The following is a 21,289-nucleotide window of genomic DNA, read 5'->3' on the forward strand; positions in this document are numbered from 1 at the left end:
CTGCAAGCAAAATTCAAGGATAAGGTAGTATTAATTGTCCTTAAAAATCAATTAGTCATAATTAAACCAAAATATGACAATTTTGCCCCTATAAAATAATAATTCAAAATAAAATAAAATAAATCAATTAAGGCAAAAGGAGACCAATTAAGCTGACAAAACTCATATAAAAGAATACCAAAATATATAAAAATAATTGAGTTTGTCACTCAAATCACAAAATTTTCTCTAAATATTATAATGATACTACTAATATAAAGCTCTAAATATATAAAAAATATTCATAAAGAAAATTTAATAGAAAAAAGTGTTTTTATATATTTGTATGATCCCCAAAGCTCATATTACTCTTCAAACTGCTAACACTTCTTTGTTTTTCTCTTTATTTCTTTTCTGCGCCTCTCACCCTCACTTTCTCTTCTCTACGTAACACTTCTCTCGTCCATTTATCCTTCAAACTACCAACCATCCTCCCCCTTTTTTCTTCTTCAATAAATGCCCCTTCCCAAGTCTTCTTCTTCTCCCAATGACACCCTACTTTTCACTGAATTCGGCAGAAAGCTGGGGTGTTTTTTTTTTTAAAATAAAATATTATTATTTTATTTGAAATAAATTTTTTTTTTGAAGGATGTTACGGAAAATGCTCTGAAGTAGCTGAGATCTTGTAAAAGCCAGATGCATCGACGGCTAGCCATCTTTAGTCACCAATTTATCTCAAATTCCAATACTTTACGGACACTTGGCAACTGCACTTGGATATTTTCTCAATCTAGTTGCAGAAATCATGTAGCCAATGGTTTTGCCAACTATCGGTCTCCCTCCTTTACTCCTGTGCGCCCACATGCACCAGATCCTAATGATCCCTCCTCTTTGATGAAGGAGGAGGGGGTTTCAGTTTGTTGTCAAATGTGGATTGAGAATTACCGAGAACCTGATAGGGTTGTGACAAACTTGACCTCATATCTTCATCGGTTAGAATTGTGGGTATTGGCTTACCAGAAGGTTTGTGCTGATGAGACAGGTGCTTATCTCCCTCGTAGTGCTGTGCAAAGGTCGGCTCTGGAAGACTTGTTGGCTCTTAGAAATGCTATTCTTGATAATAGGTTCAAATGGGGAGCTCGGCTGGACTTCTTTATAAAATATCCCAAGGATAGGACTGATTATCAGTCCTTGTCAAAGAGAAAGATTAAAGCAATTTTGACTACCACACAGCCAGCGCCATTTCAAGATAAAATTGTTCAGGAAGTTTTGCTTATAATTTTGGAGCCAATTTATGAAGCTCGATTTTCACAGGAGTCATTTGCATATAGACCGGGAAGGAATGCACACACAGTCTTCAGGGTAATTAGAAGGAATTTCGCAGGCTATTTGTGGTATATAAAGGGTGATTTGAGTACAATTTTCCCTACTGGTTGGAAACGTTTTTTGGATTTGCCCTGAGGAGGCAGAGAAAATTCCAAATTGGGGCCATTGTGGAATTCTTAGTCCTCTGTTGTCCAACATTTGCTTCGATGAGTTGGACCGCCGGATGGAAGGGAAGATCAAGGAGTTTTATCGTCCATCAAAGAGTGATGTCATATGGAACAGTCCTGAAAGTGAAGCAGAGCAAGGAAACACATCCTGGCTAAAATTTGTGCCCACAGGTGGACCTGATAAAATCCGGAAGATGGATTATATGCGTTACGGAGGACATATCTTAATTGGTTTTCGTGGTCCAAGAGCAGATGCTGCAACACTGAGAAAGCAATTGACTGAGTTTTGCTATCAGAAGTACATGCTTAAGCTCGATAATGAGAGCCTCCCTGTAGAACATATAACTAAAGGTATCTTGATCATGCATTATGCAGGAGGGTGGTCTATTTGTCAACCATGGTTGAATCGTATAGGTTTGCAGACAATTGGAAAAAAGTTGTTAACTTTTGCTCTTACATAGTACGAGGTTCTATTGCAAAGCTATATGCTGCCAAATACAAGCTCCGTTCACGGGCAAAAGTGTCACGTCCCGAAAAATAAGAGATGACTGGCACAAAATATGAGAGAACTCACATTTTTTAAGCCTTAAAGCAATTAAATAATTACCCTACTTAATAATGTTATTATCACTAAATTAAACACATAAAAATATTAATTGTATTCACACAAAAACATACATTCCAAAATAATAAAAAAAAGGATAGAAATTTGCATATAAACTATATGGAGCATTTAAATCATAAAAACAAAATACGTGAAAATTTAAATTTACATCAATTAGTAGGTATACTCAGTAAATTTACAAGCTTTGATCAACAATGAAATGTCTGTGCTATCAAGGTTGACGATGCTCTCTAAGGCCCAAAAAAATTTTCCAATGAATAATGTACCATTAATGGGAACAAGATAAAGTAGTGCTTAAAAGAAAAATTGGGCACGTATTGTTTTGTAAAATAAATGTTTAATGCTTATTTATAACTCTAGTAAAATATAAAAGAAAATATATAAATGATTTTTAGTAAATAAAATTTACTAAACATTAAAACAATGAAATCTAACCATGTAATAGTGTGAAAAACTTTGTTCGATTGAGGACTTTGGCAGAACGAGCAACAAGCATGGACACACAGTCCATAAGGGCAAGTAAGCAACAAGCGTGGCTAAAGTCACAAGTACAAGCACGGGAATGATATCCACAAATATCAAGCGAGCTCGATATTAACCATGGTACACTAATACAAGCGCAGCCAAAGCCATGAAACAAGAACAGCCAAGGTCACGAAACAAGCAAGCTCGATAGTAATCATGACACACCACAGACTAACAGTTTTGTTGCAACAGCGTTCTGTATTTGGTCCTTACAAAAACATTTACAAGCATGCATAGAGTTGAAAACCACATCAAACAAAGCTTTTCTTTGTCACTAAAAATTTGTAAAATGAATATTTCATAACAGAAAACGCCAACATAAAAGTTCACAAAATCTGAAGTATTTTATTCAAATTCCATCATTGGACAAAACCATTTTGTTTTTCAAATCTATATTAATGGCTCGCATAAAAACATTTTAAAATGTTAAAACATTATGATATCAATAAAGTGAAAATGAATAACAATACATTTCAAACTAAATTGTTTTGTTGAAACCATACTTCAAAAATGTAGTATCTAAATAATAATATAACAAATAAGAAAATATCATCTACAAAAATGTTTATGGGACGCTATTTACACACCTACTGTGCTCTCAATATACAATTTACTGCTATATATTAATCAGCTTCTGAATTATATTTACTCCTTAATTCCTAATGTTCAAACAATGTCATTGGTATTCCAACTATAACTTTTTATGAAATATTCACAGCACCTCACTTAACACGATTTTCTTTTCACTAACAAAGCTTTCCTCAACTTTTACCATATCCAAACAGCATTTTAAGTTTTACAAGTCACTTCACATAATTATACCAACACTTAACATATCAATACGCTCATAATTCAATTCTTAAATCAAAGCTATTTTTTATTAAACCATACTATGTTATAAAAAACGAAAACATTCAATACCTCACCATCAACATTCTACCTGTCTAGCTTAAACTTACATTACTAGAGTCATTTATTAATATTCTTCAACAACTTAACAAGTACAATCAACCACCACATAGGCATTCTAGGGTTAACATAAGAATAAACACACTTAACTATCAAAGTTTTCAAATGGTGTTCCTTCCAGCATCAATTTTTCCCCCCTTTTCATCAAGTTTTCAATTAGGACACTCTTAGTTTACCCAAATTTCTTTTCTACACAATTCCACAAATACCTTGTGTGCATTATAAAAATCAAGTTGTAAAACAATCATCATCATCTCAAATTGCTAACCAATCAAATTTAAGCATCCTTGTTAAGCCCCAAAACCAGATAAATTAGATTTCTTAACAACTTTTTAACTTATAAATAAACAATGTACCCTGCCATTTCACAACCACATATCATTCAAGTACAAGCACCATAGTAGTTTCACAAAAGTCTCAATATTCCATTCAATACCAATATTTTGCTTTCAATTCTACTTTCAAACATTTTATCAAACACCTAATATGCATTTAATTTGGAAAGCTTAAAAAATATGTTCCTGTTAAAACTACAGCCCTGAACCACATATATTATGTTTATAATTCAACTTTATTTACTCACCAAAACTTGGTAAAGCTCACATCTAACACCAACTAGATTTCGTACTCCACACACATACCCGAACCAGGGGCAACACTCTGCTATATTAAGAAAATAGCGGCATTCAAAAAAATAGAGTAGGAGGAAGATCTCTAAATATACCCAGGACATCACATATGAATAAAAAATGTGAAGCTTTGTTTACACCTCGTCTCACGCCCAAATCACCAAGATGGAGAGGGGAGAAGAAGGTTGGTGTTTCAAAACACACCCTTTTAACCATATGCGATCAACTAAATAGGCACAGCGTCGGCAAGGTGGAAGAACGAGAGGAAAGGAAGCAGGCGATTTCAATGTTGAGAGTGGAATCGGATGAGAGCCTCTAGAAATTTCTTCTCCTCAACCAAGGGATTGCCGACCTTGGCTCGGAAAGAATGACGGAGTGATATATATGAAATAAAATATAATCAGCATTATGTTTATTTAAGCGCAATATGGTAATTTTGAGTGGCAAAGATAACAAATAAATCATCTCCTGGGCACACACGGAACTTGAATGGAGCAAGAAGGCTCTATTAGATTCAGTTTCAAATATAATAATGAGATATTAATACAATATTTCTGTTTTTTTCCTTTTTTTTATTTCAAATTTATTTTTATTTAATAAATGAATATTTATTCTCTATGATGGAATACACCCAACTTCTCTTTTTACATTTAATCCAAAAATTTCAATATAGATATGAAATATGCTAATCTAATAATATTGTTATTATTATTACTATTGTTATTGTTACTTTTGACTATATTCATTGTCTCTTCTCTCTTTCTCCTTGATTTTATTAACTTACTTCATCCATTAATCAATTATTGTTTAATTTAAGAGTTCTCAAATAATTCTTGGGGTCATTACAATAAGTATATAAGATTGGTTCCCGAAATTTGAGCCGTCCGTTAAAAGAGAAAAAAGACCAGTCTCCTGAGTACCATAATTTGCCGAGGATGGGTCTTGTTGAATCAATTGATGGCCTCCAGTATACTAGGATGTCTCTTGTGCCTGAGACAGACTACACTCCATTTCCAGGTAATTGGATACCGGACCATGAAAAGGCATTGCTAGAATATATAAAACTTGAGGATCCAACGTCTTTGGAGGAACAAAGGAGTTCCATGAAGGAACAAGGCCTTGTTTCACCTCAGGATTACATTTCAGTGCTTGTTTGGAATTACAAAAAATGTTCTTTCTTGGTAGATCAGGTTTCCTTAATACAGAGTGACGAAAGCATTACACAAAGCAATCAGCAATTGCTGGAAGGCTCCGACCAGGGCAAACATACTGACGTAAGCAAAGAAGAGAAAGATACTGATGAAAGGATTGATGAAACACGGACGTCACAAATGGTTTTGTAATTCTTTAATTTTTATTTAGTAATCTATAACATGTCTCCCCCCCCCCCCCCCAAAAAGAATGTTTTAAGAAATTTTGGAGACTCAAATGGCAGAAAATTTGACACTAATTTGAAGGTAGAAGTTTTCAAACAATGTTTAGCCTGGTCCATATATGATGATTATCATTGCATTTGTAAAGTTCTTTTCTAGTGTCACTACTACAAAAAATACATTTCACGGCGGTTAAAATAAACTTTTTACGACGGTTTTGAGATCGACGTCTATACCATTGACGTAAAATATAGAGGATTTCACAGCAGTTTAAGAACTGCCGTGATATGTGACTTTTCACGGCGGTTATATAAATAACCGCCGTGGAGATTTTTTTTTTTTTTTTAGATTACGTTTCACCCTACTAATCAAGATGGAATGGGAGAACAAAGCCTCAAAGGAAGTCTCTTACTAGTTAAAAGCATTCTGATGGAGTAATAGCGTCACTTAGCTTCACCTTCAGCCACCAGATCGAAGCAACTAAGATTTAATAAAGATAAAATCAAAGACTCAAATCTGATAAAATCAAAGACTCAGATCTGCTAAAAATCAGATCTCTTTAAACTCGATTAAACTTCATATTTTTAACCAAAGAAAATAATCATATCAAACCACAAAACTATGAAATCCACGGAAAGAATAGAAGTGAAAAAATCACAAATAAGAATGAAGAGGATAAGGTGACAATGATAAAAGCAATGGATAAACACCGACAAATGTAGGAGGAGGGAGAAAACAGAGTGAGGATGATATGGGGGACTATGAGCTCCGACTCTGAAAAGTGAAAACTATCCCGCGATGGATTTTAAAATTCTGATAGACTTTTAACGGTGGTTATTTAAAAAACCGCCGTTAAAAGTATTTTTTCACGGTGGTTTTATAAAAACAGCCATAAAAAGTATTTTTAACAGCGGTTTTTTAAATAACCACCTTTAAAAGTCCGCCTATAATTACAGAAATGCCACCGTCATATTTTTTACAATATTTTTTCTAATAACCGTTGTAAATTAGCATCGTGAAAACTCTTTTTTGTAGTAGTGTGTCTTAATTACAGCAGCTCGCTGCATGTTGAATAATGTATTAATAATAGTCTTGAATATGATATTGAGACCTCAGAGCGTAGAAGATTAAACCATTGGTCAAATTATTTGCCTAGCCTTTGTGTTGGTGTATATTGTCGTGACTTGAGATACAAGTTGTAATGATAATTGATAGCCTAAGCTCTCAAGAGAAGCCACGAGTTTAATGTAGCAACTAGTCATCAATGTGTCAGTATGCATCAGCTTTTAGAAATTGCTGAGCATCTTGAGGTAGCCTCTCGCCACATATGGGATTACTATTAGCAGGTGCCTCTTAAAAGTGGCCAACATGTTGCATTCCAAGTCTATGATGTTGATGCTTTCTGTCTTGAATATAAGATCTAGTTTATAGTTATAGATTAGATCTTATATTTAAGATTAGAAGTAATATTTATCATATTGAAGCCATATTCAAATATTCAATTATACATGCAAATACAAGAATTACTATGTGATTAGACTGTGGAAAACATTGGAATGCCAAATAACGTACGTGCAGCATATGCATTTTTCTTTCATCTGATGGTCCAAGAACTTTTGGTGAATTTCCAGTCTCCTTTTACCAGATGCATCGAACATATCTTTTTTAAATATTATTTTCGGTTCTTAATATAAGAGTTAGGTAATTATTTGATTTTCAGGCAAAAAAAAGGGTAATATTTTTATTTGATTTTAAATATAAGATTTTATTGTACCGTCTCTTAAATTTATAATTCATTCTTTAAAATATCCCTATTAATTACACATATTAATGGTAGTTATAATTAAAAGGATACTTTAGGAAAATTAACCCATACTTCTTAAAAATAACTAATTTAACTAAATTTTTAATTTATCTAAATTAGTTAAATAGTTCTTATATTTATGATCAAAAGTAGTGAGTTTTATGAGCATGACACAGTGGAAACAACAAATGACAACTTATTTTGGTAATAACTTTCGTAGAAAAGAAGAGGAACTGAATATGTAATGACAAATAAGCTATTTACTACTTCCAGTTCTTATTATAAGAGTTAGTTTAATATTTAATTTAGTCTCAAATATAAGATCCCAACTCATTTTGTCTCTCATTTATTTATTTTTTCAAAGTAGCCTTTATAATAATTGCACATATTAAAGTTTCGATTAAATGGTAGTTTTAACTAATACACAAGATTAGATAACACCTATTTATTACAAATAACTAGCTTAATAAATTTTTTTAATCTACTCAAATAAGTCAATTGACTCTTATATTAAAAATTAGAGGTAGTATTTCATTATTTGACGGTGAGTGTATTTATGTTTTTTTTTTCCAACTTGTTTTGATGGTTCTCATGCACACGTTTATTAGTAGTCCGCTGAAGATCAAGTTGCTGATTCAAGTTGGTGACAATGACAACTTGTCTTCATTTTTTTAATGAACAATGAGTCTGGTGGGTCTAACAAATAAATAAACTTAATTACATTGTTATTATTTATAATTAATATTATTTTCAATTCTTAATATAAAAGTTAATTACGGTTGGATTAGTCATAAATATAAAATCATAATTTACTTTATTTCTCATATTTCTCATTTTTTTCCAAATTAATTTTCCTAATTTATAAGTTAATATATATATGTATTGTTTTGTAGGAGTATTTTAGAAAGATTGTGTTATTTTTTTTATAACTAACAAATTTATTTGATTTTCTCAATTTATCTGAGGTTGGTATATTTTATCATAAACTATATATCTATATATATATATATATATATATGAAAAATATGTAGGTTAAGTTCTTTATATCTATTATGTCAACCAAGTGTGATGTTTTTGTTATATAAGTTTATAATTAAATGATAATATTTCAAAAATAGGACACATGTCTATACCTATACGTGATTAAAGAATTTGGCATAATAAATATAAGAAACTTAATATAAATATGATTATATATATATATATATATATATATATGCACACACACATGTTGATTGTTGCATAAACAAACAAGTCATAAAATAAAAGAAGGGACAAATGAGTGTCTTTGCAAGGTGCTTCCGTGTTTCGTGCATGTTTATCCGAAGCTGATGATCAAGCTGGGGAGAATGAAAATTTTTCTCCTTTAGTGAAGAACGAAATATGCCTTTGCCGTGTTTGATACAAAATCTCCAAAAGTAAAATAAATAAAATAAATTATCTTGCTACGACTTGTGATTAATGTTTTTTTTTTCAAGAATTTTAATTATATTCCATATTAATATAATGATAGTTGCAGAAACAAACAGGTACAAAATATCTATCTTTATAAAAAGTACAATTACTATGAAATTTTAGGTAAGGACCATAATTACTAAAAAATGTCAATGACAATAGAGTAGCTTATAATGATAAATTTCAAAATAGTAAATGACAATTGCTCACTTATTATTAGGATTTACTAGTAATTATTTTTTTATTAGGATTTCATTGTAATTCTCTGTTCTTATAAAATTAGTGTTGTTCAATAAATTAATTTGTGAGAAAATGATAGTTTTTTTTTTAAATATCCAGTTATTCATATTTGTAATTTGTAAGTGACATCAACTATAACTTAAATAGCACAATAGCCTCCTACTTACGCCTAGGATATATAACTCTGCATATCTCTTTAACATCAAAATGTGTTTCATGTATTTTTATATAAAATCTAAAAAATAAACTATGCTATCATAATTAACCCTAGATTTATGAGACTCTTTTAAATATAAGTTTGATCATCTGATCATAATATCAGAATGCAAAATTGCAGTAGTCTATTTGGAAAACCCAAGCTACAAACAATAATAATCTATTCCCATTTCAATGCTTTCACCATGCACTCAGTTAGATTGTTAAATATGGTATCACCACAGTCCCAACTCTCAAGAAAAAAGATTCACTGGATAGAGAAATAATATTTACAATTAAGAAAAATGATAATAATTAAAAAAATAACCTTTTAAAAAACAATAAAATGAATTATATCAAAATAATAGAAATGTTGTGTTTGTGCAATTATTTTTTTAGTTCTGTTTTTTTTTTTAGTTTTGTTTTTTAGTCTATGGAGTACAGATAAAAGGGATTTGGATAAAAACCAAACCACAATTTTAAAAATAATTTTATCGAACTCAAAATAAATACATGAGGGAAATTTTATTTTGACTAATGTAAAATATTTTTCTTAAATACTTCCAAAGATTCCAAACACCTCCAAAAGAGAGAATTATTATGAGGTAAAAAATATAAAAAAGTCCCAATAATAAGTTAAAAGTTATCATTTTTCAGAAACCTATTTAATTGTTAATGAAAATTTTTAATAACCACTTTTTTTTTTTTTGAGATTTTATTGCAATTCTGTCCGATGAAATGCTTAAAGTAGGGAGGGGCCACGTGGCTTAAAGCAGTGAAGAGTTGAGAAAGGACGTGGTAAAAAACAAAAGGGGGCAGAGGAGGATAGAAGCCATGCCCGATTTCTTAATTCGGTGCTTCCCTCGTTCTCTGGAATGGCAATGGGAGCGACAAACATTTTTTTCTTCGGTAACAAAATCAAAGTGGGAAAGCAAGCAATTTGCTTTCGGATTTGTTTCGCAACAGACAATAAATGTGGAAGGAAATTCCACTAGTTGAAGAGAAGAAGAAGAACGACGACGGGGAGTAAGAAAGGCATTCTGGCAATCCTAACATCCTCCTCCTCCATGTTTGCATCATCTGATTTGAACACCAACAGCGATGCTCCCATCTTCTCCGTCGGCCGCGGCCAAAGTTTCTGGTTAATGGCAGCGCCTACCAAGCCCCCCACCTTAGCGGTGGTGGTCACGGCATTGGCTGGGGTGGCTCTCGTCGCTGTGATTTTCTACGGTGCCAGTAGGTAATAAACCGATGAACTGAAATTACGAAAGTGTCATAAAGAGCATTAGAGCTTCCAAAAACCTCAGACTCTTTCGCCCAGACATAGGTGATTTTGTTTTTCTATAATGTTCTGTATGCGAGGAATATATAGATGAATCCTCTCAGAAGAAGACACAAATCATCTTCGACATCTTCAAATTACTCTCCTTGCCATCATCATCCTCGTCATGGATCCATTTACGTTCGGTTTTATTTGTTGTGACTTCTTCCTCACCCTCTGTTTGCTGAGTTATTTCCTCTTTTTGCTCTAGCAAATTTTTTCCTATTTTTAATGTTAAGATTTGTTTGAGCTCGGATTTCTGTGTGCTTTCTGTTTGTTCTGCTGGGCTGGTACAGTTCTCCATCTGTGAGTATCCCAAACCTTTCGTCAGCTTAGCTGAATCAGCATGCTTTGATTTCCATTTTCTTAATAGTGTGTCCTTGCCCTGCAGCAGTTCGATTTAACTCTTGCCCGCTGATACTAGATGCTGTAGCTGGTCTTATCCTGTCAGATTCACAATGCTTTCTTTAAAGTGCATAATAAGAAAAAGGAGAGAGAGAGGGAGGGGGGAAAGAGATTTCTGTTGGTTGTGTTCTATAGAAAATTTGAGTTGGAGCCTTTCTTCTTTCCGTTAATTTCATAGCCTACCCCATTACTCTTGCCAAGTCTATGCCTTGTGTACGAACCAGCTGTTAGAATAGTGTTGGGGAATGTCTTGCACACAACTTCATTAAGGGAACTACAGTAATATCCTGTCAAATATAGGGTGGATGTTGATTTGTAGTTCAAGAATTTGAAGTTTATGGGCGCTCTTTTTACCTCTCATTCTTATTTGGCTGGAATCGTCCATTTTGATTTCTTAAGTCTAGTTGGGAGGCTTAAAATTGAAGTTGAACAATACTCAGAGAAACAACTTATTATTGAGCGCAGTACTGAATTGCACTTCTTCATATGGCTTCATCAGGCAATTCTGAGTGACAGTAATTAATATGGCTACCACTATTTCAGTTTTAACTTTTGTCAATTGAGCGCATTTGTTTGTGTGCATGAAGTGCTCTAGCACATTGGAAGTAGTAATAAAATATTTTACAAACTGACTTATGAAACATCAGATAATTATCATTGTATAATCCTAATTACTTTTCACATGGAAGGAAGAAGAGATTTTTGTTTATGCTTTTTCATTCCTTCTGATGTTTCCTTTCTGTCATTATTGGCTGTTATTGCCTATTTTCAAACTCCCTTATACATAGACAAGAAGTAATGAGTAATTGTTTGTTGGCAATTTTCAGTGGTCGCCTTAAATCACCATGGTCACACAGGAAAAGAAAACACGCACTTTCACCACGCCAGTGGAAAAACTTGTTTACACAAGATGGAAGACTTCGTGATGGTGGAGCTAAGTTCTTGAAAAGGGTTCGCAGTGGAGTAAGTTTACTTTTCTGTTTATCACTTTATCTACACAAGGTGTGCTTGACCTTAAAGCTATGATTCTCATGTTTCTGTTTTACAATTTGGAATTAATTACAATAGTTTTGTAGGGTGTTGACCCCACTATTAGGGCTGAAGTTTGGCCATTTCTACTTGGAGTGTAAGTATGCTTTCTTCCTAGCTTCATTCCTCATGGCTATCAGTGTATCTGTACTTGTATGCTTGTAATCAATCAAACATTTTTGTTATATAGTTGCCTACTTTTGGTGCTTTTCTCTATATTATGTATTTGAGAGGACATTGATTACTCTTTCGCTGGATTTGGATCATTAGAGTGGTTGATTCTCTATTTCATATTCTTTTGTAAATGAATTAATTTGATTAGACAAACTTCTATGTGGTTGCTGATTATTCATTCATTTAAACAGCTATGACTTGGACAGCACCAAAGAAAAAAGAGATGTTATAATGAGTCAAAATAGGTAGGCAAACAAATTTGATCTCTAAATGTGTTATATAATTCTTTCTTGCTTGGTTGTGTGAGCTTCTCCACTTTTGCAACTCGTTTTGTTTTCTTCTTGCTCCTTGCTTTGCTTTAATTTTGTGAGGTATTAATTCCAAACCTTTAAACACAGAAACAAATATGAGAAAATCCGCAGACAATGCTGGAACTTTCTAAAGCAGAAGAATAGGAGCTTCCATTTACATGAAATTGACGGAGTTAAAAGTGAGGGAGATGGTGGAATTTTCATGTTTGACTCTGGTTTTCTTAGTTCTGACGATGTTGCTACTATCAGGAAATCCCTTTCTAGTGAGGAGATGAGGCCTAATGTTGAGTACTCAGATGATCCATCTGGTGCATTGTTTGATAGAGATGATGTTTCTAATGTCAACATTGTTGATACTTGTACACTAGATGCTAATTCTTCTGATTCAGATTGACCAGAAAGTCCTCAAATAATCCAGAATTTCCCGTCTGGGGATTGTCAGGAGGAGAATGATCCCAAGACAATTTCCAAGGGGCATTCTTCATCCCAGACTGGAGTCTCATCAAAACTTAAGATTAAGGAAGACTTTGCAACATGGCAGCGTATCCTTAGACTTGATGCAGTGCGTGCCAATTCAGAATGGATCCCTTACCCCCACTCTCAGGCTGTGGTAACAGAGAGTAGGGCACAACGATCTGCTGAGGTGGCTGGCTTGAAGGATTATGGTCACCTAGAGCCCTGTAGGGTATTCCATGCTGCCCGACTAGTTGCTATCCTTGAGGCCTATGCACTGTATGACCCTGAGATTGGCTATTGTCAAGGAATGAGTGATCTGTCGTCTCCTCTAATAACTGTTATATCTGAGGATCACATGGCTTTCTGGTGTTTTGTTGGATTCATGAAAGAGGCACAGCAGAATTTTAGACTTGATGAGGTAGGTACTAGGAGGCAACTTAATATTGTTGCTAAAATTATCAAGTTTAAGGACTCCCGCCTATATAAGCACTTGGAGAAGCTCCAGGCTGAGGATTGTTTTTTTGTTTATAGGATGGTGGTGGTATTATTCAGAAGGGAATTGACGTTTGAACCAACTCTTTGCCTATGGGAGGTGATGTGGGCAGACCAAGCAGCAGTTAGGGCAGTTATTGGGAAGTCTGCATGGAATAGAATAAGGCAGTCTGCTCCACCAACGGAGGATTTATTGCTTTATGCCATAGCAGCTTCAGTGTTGCAGAGAAGGAAACTGGTTATTGAGAAATATAGCAACATGGATGAGATCATGAGGGAATGTAATGGCATGGCAGGACGCCTGGATGTTTGGAAACTGCTAGATGATGCACATAACCTGGTGGTCACCCTTCATGATAAAATAGAGACAACATTCCGGTGACCACATTTAATTGATCATTTTTTCAAGATGGAGGCGGGGTAGTAAGATGCGAAAAACTTGTGAGAAAACGACAGAGTTGGTCAGTTGAGAAGGGAGAATACACGTCAAGAACATCTTTTGGGAAGGAAACAGGTGCGAGGAATTGTGTCGAGGACAAGATTTGAGGAAAACCTACTAGAACATACCACCAATAAGCATCATGCATATTTAACAAGAAGACTTAGCTGTGGTTGAAATACCCCAGAGTCCTAGTACAGTAATTTGTTTTTTCCCCCCTGTATTACAAAAAAATGGTTTACAATACTTTTTTAAAGATCTAATTTATTTATTTCAATTTGCCGGATCTCATCACTAGAATAAAAAAAAAGAAAAAAAGCATGGCATATGATTTAACTTTGAGTGTTGTTGCTTCAACTAGCCCCCACATGTATATTGAGGGCTGATATACCTTATTGGTGGGCCAACAGGTATGGAAGTTAGATGTATGTGTTACTATTCTACTTTGATCCCTTTTTCCTTTTGTCTTTTTTTTTTTAACTTTGTTTTTGGACATGTATTTGGGCTCGGTGGGTAGAAATTTTAATCATTATTCTGCTATATATAATGGTTGTGCCTAAACTTCTAATTACATTGCATATCATTTGAATCTTTCCAAATCACGGTTGGAGTAGCAAGTCTAAATGGGGACATGTGATGAGAGTTAATTGCATATCCTATGCTTCTTGAAGTGATTCTGTGCTACTCTGGAAGTAAATGTCACCTCAAATGAATATTTTCTTAAAATAAAATTTTATACTGGGCTAATGCAAACAATATGGAAAAGAGTATTAAAATTTGTTATTGAAAAGTTATAGTGATCAGGGTAGAATTTGATTTACTAAAACTATAATAATTAACTGTATTTCTAATGCTATTATGAAAACAAAAGAGAAAATCTTTAAATCATAGTGAAATATTTTTCTATGAAACATTAAATTATTAAAATAAATTTTCAATTCTCATTGTTATATTAAATATGACTTAAGTGCATTATAAATGAGTTGTGAAAATGCTTATTTCATTGTTAGGACTTTGTGATGCATACAACAAATGTAACTCCAGATTAGTGACAAATGATGCTTTAAATTTGTGACATTTGGTATTTCATAGCTTTTTGGTTTGTTTTTATCATAAAAATTTTAACTGTATTTTATTTTATTCAACACAATGTGGGTTTGAATTCAATATGATATATGCATTGTATGTCAACCTATTTATTTACGATTAAAGGTTAAACATAGAAGCACATGTAATATTGACTAGTAATTAAAATAAAATAAAAATTTTGTTAAAATATTAAATCTTTAGCATCTAATAATTTAAATATTATTATTATTTGTGAGCTTTGATGCACAATTTACAAGTCATTTTTAAGATTTATAAATCATGCATGTTAATTTAAGGAAGGCGCAATGTTTGATTAATGTTCCACCAAAGAGTTACTACAAGTTGTGCTCGGATGAAGAAATTGATGAGATAGGAATTACAGGTTTGATGCCCAAGCTTTCCGATAATCAGAAAAAGGAAAACTATAAATTTGTAGAACCAACTATCATTGTTATTTAAGGTAGACTCAATAAAGATTAGAATGTACGTAATCGATACTGAAAATTCAAATACCAAACTTCAAAGGAAAACGAAGAAGGAAACTTAAATAACAAACTAACCTAATAATTAGGAATATAAAACCAAAAAACTAATTTTGATATGAAATTAAAAGTTTAACAAACTGCCTCCACCGCAAGTCTCTTGGTAATAGTTCCACAATTGGTTGACCCAAAGGTCTTCTCTGAGATTTCAATGGAACAAGTCTGCTTACCCACACAAGCCTGCATAATGTCAAGCAAGTTAAGATAAATTAGTTATTTGATCAATTAATGTATGAAAGAATGTATATGTAAAATATAAAATATTTAACCCAAGCAAAGAATGTGTTTTCAAATTAAGAGATCAATTACCTTCTCTATGATTGAAGAAGCATCATTGGTGCTTTCACATGTGCCTTTGTTAAAGGAACCACATGTGCCTTGAGGATCTCCAAAACTGGCAAATTTAATAGCAGAAATTGGACGACTCTGGCAAGATAGTTCCAATGTGTGGTTCTCATAGGCATTCCCACAAGCAGTTCCCACACTAATTGTTCGGAAATTCACATATGATGGATTTCCTCCCATCTCCTCCAACAAAACTAATGTGTTCTCACCATCTTTAAGGAATGATCGAGGAACATGATACCTGAAAACACATATTCAATACATTGTTCAGATCAAATTTGTATGGTTTAGGAATCAAAACCCCTTCACTTTTGGAAAAAAAGAATCAAACTAACCATTTTTGAGTAGGCTTTCCACAGTTGTAAATGCATTTTGTGGAAGAGTATTCACCACGATAATCACAAGGATCATTACTGCAACCATCTTCTGCAGCCAAGTAGGCTGGCCAGTAACGACCGATATTATGACCATTAACCCAAGCAAACCCTTTTCCAAGCCCTTCTAAATCAACCACCACAGGGTCTTTTCCAAGAGGAGCTTTAAAAGTGGTCTACCAAATATTTAATTTAAAAAATAAATGAGTCAGTTTGTAAATTTCAATAATTGACTAAAAAAATAATGTCATAATTTTTAAATTCCGAAGTACCTTGTACCAAGTGAAGCTTCTGTTTATGGGTAATTGGTCTGATGCCCATTTGGTGTTAGAACTAGACTCTTCGCTAAAGAACTTTTTATCCCAACCATCCAATCCAATTTTGTAGTGCCACTTGTGAGAAGATAAGTTCTTAATAATTGTCTCATCATCCTTTTTACCAACCACCTCAATTGGTCCAACAAGACCAGTGTGCCATGTGTCAAAGAACGATCCATAGTTCTGTTTAAACAAAAGAGAGGTTATAATTTTAATTTGTTCAGTACATACAAATTTACATTAATTCATATGATGATATACCTGTAATCCAGTAGTGACACTAAGCAAACTAATCACATTCTTCCCTTTATTCAACTTGATCTTAAATTCAACCTCATCATCATAAAGAACACCATATTTAGCCCAATGGCTTCCTGCATATCCATCAAATTAACACAGGATGATGTTAACTAAACTAATCATAGTTTATCTATGAGCGAATGGAGTAATACAAAGCAACATTAGTTTTACCGATATGTTCTCCATTGAGATATGCATAAATTACTTGGCCACTTGCGTTGATTCTAAGAGACATATCATGGCTCCAAATAGGGTCATGCTTATCAGATGAAGACTATCAAAACAGAAAGAAAATTAAAGATGGTTAGGCCCTCGGAATGAGAATAATATATGCTTAATTAAAACAATTGAAAAACAAGAGAAAGATTAGTGAATTGAGAATGATTTTACCTGGTGATGTACCAAAGGTAGTCACTGACATCACTAGTGACTTCCTTTTGATCAGTGAGTTTGTTTGCAGAAGAACGAGATTTGCCTTTGAGAGCATCATGAATATTCTCAGGCCTCCACACCCACTTCAATGATTCTGGCTGCTTCTCAGCTTCGTTTGGCCAATGTTCATTCACAGAAATTTGAACATTAATCTAATTAATCACAAAGAACAACATATGTTAAGACTCTTTTTAATACAGAATTAGCTAGGGCTATACATAAAATTTATAGAAAAAGAATAGAATTCAGATGTTGTACAAAAATAAAAAATAAAAACCACCTTTGCTGTGTTATACTCTTCAGTTTGACCATCAGGAAGAATGCTAACAGACCAAGCTGGAACTACATATTGCTTTCCTTTGAATGTGACTGTTGCATCAGAAGTAGTGTTGCTGTTGCTCAAGAACACACTTGATGATCCATTTGTCGCATACACAGTGGCCTATAACATTTTCAACATTATTAACCACCTCGAATTTCATGAACACACACACACACACATATATATGTGTGTGTGTACTAAAATCAGTGACAATGGATAATTCTTCTTTCATTTATAGTTAGTTACCTTGACAGAATTACCAAGATCAGTTTCGTTGACATTGCCATAGACAAGGTTTTTCTCAATTGATTTCAAAACTTCGTGAAGTTTCTTAAGATGACCCCATTTTGGTTGAGCAATATTTCCTGCAAATAATTGAATGACATTATATCACATTTAAAGTTATGTTGAGCAAATATATACATAAAGAAGAAATCAAATTGATGAATTTTGATTGTATACCAAATTCATCGAGAGGAGCATCATAGTCATACGAGGTTGTAATGTATGGACCACCAGCAGTTCTACCAAAGTTGGTTCCACCATGATACTGTAACCATAAAAAGATATTTCATCAATCAGTCATCAACTTTATTTTGATGCGTGTAAATATATATTTAATATGATTTACCATATAATAGTTTTGTAAGGTTCCTCCTGTTTGATAGAATCTGGCTACACCATAGGCAACATCTTCAGCTGTTCTATGAGGATCTTGCCCACCCCAACTTTTGAACCTTTAATAATCATAAAAATAATAATTATGAAATTAAAAATAATTAATTAATGATTAATACACAAAAATAAAACCTAAAATAAAGTGATTTGGGACGTACCATCCTACCCAATTTTCAGTCCAGATCTTAGGACTATTGGGATTATTAGGTGTGAACTTGTCACAATAATAACCGTTACATGTATTTATCTGGTAAATTGAATCAATCGAAAGTACTATAATTAGATAATGATAAATAATTTTAAAATTTGAGAACAATAATGAATTAATTAATTAATTTTACCATGGGTTGAGGAGCATCACTTTGTTGGCACATAATCCATGGGACTCCAATATTATAAGACTCCGCCATTGAAGCACACCATTCTATGTACACCTTTCCAGCGTCTCCATAAGCACCCATAACATTCCCATACTCATTCTCGATCTATTAATTAGAGAAAATAAATAAATAAATAATTAATAAATTAATTTGGTCCAATGATAATTGTGTAATTTTTCTTAAAAGATCAATTCATGACCTATTATATAAATACCTGGGCAATAATTATGGGGCCGCCTTGAGAAGCAAGAAGTTTCTCTTCAGTGATCTTATTTATGATCAATGTAGTGAAATTTTGCATCTCATTCTGTAAAACCAAATAAAAACAGCATAAACAACATGTACAATATAAAGTATAGAAAAATAATTTATTGAAATAATTAACCAACCATGAACACATTATTAGCTGTCCTCATCTCAATGCCAGGCAAATTATGCAACCACACAGGGAAACCCCTAAGAAAATAAAACAATGAAGAATTAAGAATAATGCCGTATATCAAAACTACAAATTATAAAAAAAATTACTACTTGTATAATTAAACATACCCATAGTTCCATTCAGCACAAACATAAGGTCCAATCCGAAGAATAGCATAAAGGCCAGCCTCATGAACGGTCTTTAGAAATCTGACAAGATCATTATTCCCAGAAAAATCATATTGACGACGAACTGGTTCATGAGCATTCCAAAATACGTAAGTCTCTATCGTGTTCAGCCCCCCTTCTTTTGCTTTTTGGATCAAATCAGGCCACATCTACACAATCAGCAAACTCATCATTACAAGCAATAATCATACTTGGACGAGTATGTGCATTAAATCAGAAAAAATAAAAGAAACAGATTTTCAGATATGTTGCTTTGAACTTTACGTTTTGAAACGTTTCATAAACAAAACCGTACGTTCCAGAATATAGTTCAGAACAGGCCTAACAAGTAACAACAAAGAAGCTGCAAAACTGAGTAGAATTATGAGCATAGAAGAAGCATAGATAATTACTTGTGGTGTGCTTCTGGGATAATGAATTGAACCAGAAATAAGAATTCGACGTTGGCCATCGATGATGATGGCTCTTCCATCATGAGAGACATTAACAGCAATAGCGACCAGAAAGAGACTCAACAGAGAAAGACAAAACAAAATTTTCTGAGAAGCCATATTGGAATTGAGAGTGAGAGAAAGAAGAGAAGGTGGTAGAGTATATATGGAATTCAAAGGAGGCTCAAGACTACTTTATATAGAAAAAAGAAACGTCAGATTATCGTGGATGTTGGGTGTATATCTTCAAAATTTGTTTTTTCAGACGATAAAAATAGATAGATTCTAGTTTATCATTACCTTAACCTTATAATATTTTCATTAAGCTGGATTATGATATGATGTTAACAATTTGTTTGCCAAAATTTAATTAACAGAATCATTAGAGAATCTTGATTAATAAAAATCTTTTGTTTTTAAATTATAAATAAAAATAATTTTTTATTATATCTGATGGGTATCTTTAATTTTTTTATTATTTTTTAAAAAAATATTGAGTAATTGAAAAATATTAAATATTTAGATGGTGAATGTTATATATGATTTGCTTACGTTTGAGGATAACGTAAGTCTGCCAAAAAAAGGTGTGATATTGGGGATCAGAAAAATTTATTTCTTGTATATTTTAGGAAAAATAATAATAAAAAAATATCCATGCCAAACTTGTCATTTTAAGGCAAAACATAATTACATTAAAAAATTATTAATCAAATTATTACTAGCTAACTAGTTGAGGTAAAATAAATAACAGTAACAACAACAATAATGGCAGAAGAGCTTAGCTAGTACTGGTCCTAAATATAATACCTCATTAGTAATTTACAAATAAGATTTTATATTTAAGACTGAAGATAGTATACTAGAGGTACAAATGAAGACTTTTTTCTTTGGTGAAATTACAACTAGGTCCCAAAGAAGAGATTTAATTATCGTAAAGGTCTATTGACAACTAAAGAGCATGCAATCAAGTTTCAGTATAGAAAATGACAACTGATCTATACTGCTTACTAATTATTGAAACTTTTTAGTAATTAAATTCTTTTCTTTGGACTTCATGGTAATTCTCTCTTTTTCTTTTTAGAAATTATGAATTCCTTTCCTGTGGGGGAATAAAAAACAGAAAACTAACTCGGAAAACTAAAAAAAAAATTTAGGAAAAAGAAGCTCTCCGCCTCTTTTGCTTTCCTTCCCTTCCTTATCTTCATTGTTAGATCAACTTTAAATAATTGAGATTTAATATCTTATAAAAATATTATTATAACATCAATAACAATATATATTTGTGTGTATAGGTATAAATTTACTACGCTTGGTTCTCAGACTTTCATGAGACGAAGACGAAGACCACCTCACATTTTCTCCCCACAAATCCTTTCATGCCATCAATATAATATAAAAATGCCGTTAGAAAATTTTTAAATCATTTAAAAATATGATTTTATGTGAAACATAAATTATCATAATAATTCTTGCTTTCGCCTTTAAATCTTGATAATGGTCTTCTAAATTATGGGTCGTTCTTTGATACATGGTACAACATTTTTTGTTGAACCTGT

At 32.8% G+C, this 21,289-nt stretch overlaps 1 protein-coding gene and 2 pseudogenes across 1 annotated transcript; 2 read left to right on the plus strand and 1 right to left on the minus strand.

Annotated features, from left to right (window-relative positions):
* The first annotated feature begins 675 nt into the window (after positions 1–675).
* On the plus strand, positions 676–5,563 carry LOC114759011 (nuclear intron maturase 2, mitochondrial-like; annotated as a pseudogene).
* A 4,558-nt stretch (positions 5,564–10,121) lies between these two features.
* On the plus strand, positions 10,122–13,893 carry LOC114759012 (GTPase-activating protein GYP7-like; annotated as a pseudogene).
* A 1,724-nt stretch (positions 13,894–15,617) lies between these two features.
* LOC114759008 (beta-galactosidase 15-like) lies at positions 15,618–19,853 on the minus strand. Its single transcript, XM_028948105.1, has 17 exons — positions 19,695–19,853; positions 19,243–19,451; positions 19,083–19,149; positions 18,908–19,000; positions 18,655–18,798; positions 18,472–18,560; positions 18,267–18,372; positions 18,098–18,185; positions 17,882–18,000; positions 17,594–17,755; positions 17,269–17,465; positions 17,053–17,153; positions 16,843–16,955; positions 16,537–16,764; positions 16,226–16,440; positions 15,855–16,131; positions 15,618–15,725 (listed from the first exon to the last, which is right to left on the minus strand). The coding sequence occupies exons 1-17, from the start codon at positions 19,851–19,853 to the stop codon at positions 15,618–15,620; spliced, it is 2,475 nt and encodes an 824-aa protein (XP_028803938.1).
* Positions 19,854–21,289: the final 1,436 nt, after the last annotated feature.

The sequence above is a fragment of the Neltuma alba genome, unplaced genomic scaffold, assembly GCF_004799145.2.
Source record: "Neltuma alba isolate B1F8T4 unplaced genomic scaffold, ASM479914v2 tig00010781_pilon, whole genome shotgun sequence".
Taxonomy (NCBI): domain Eukaryota; kingdom Viridiplantae; phylum Streptophyta; class Magnoliopsida; order Fabales; family Fabaceae; genus Neltuma; species Neltuma alba.

What these genes read in the sequence shown, in the direction of transcription:
- LOC114759008 (XM_028948105.1), bottom strand. Translation starts at nt 19,853, where the DNA reads ATGGCTTCTCAGAAAATTTTGTTTTGTCTTTCTCTGTTGAGTCTCTTT. An exon ending in ATCTTGGTAATTCTGTCAAG is followed by an intron (nt 17,756 to 17,881) that starts GTAACTAACTAT and finishes AAAATGTTATAG; the next exon opens with GCCACTGTGTATGCGACAAA. An exon ending in GGAAAGCCTACTCAAAAATG is followed by an intron (nt 16,132 to 16,225) that starts GTTAGTTTGATT and finishes ATGTGTTTTCAG; the next exon opens with GTATCATGTTCCTCGATCAT.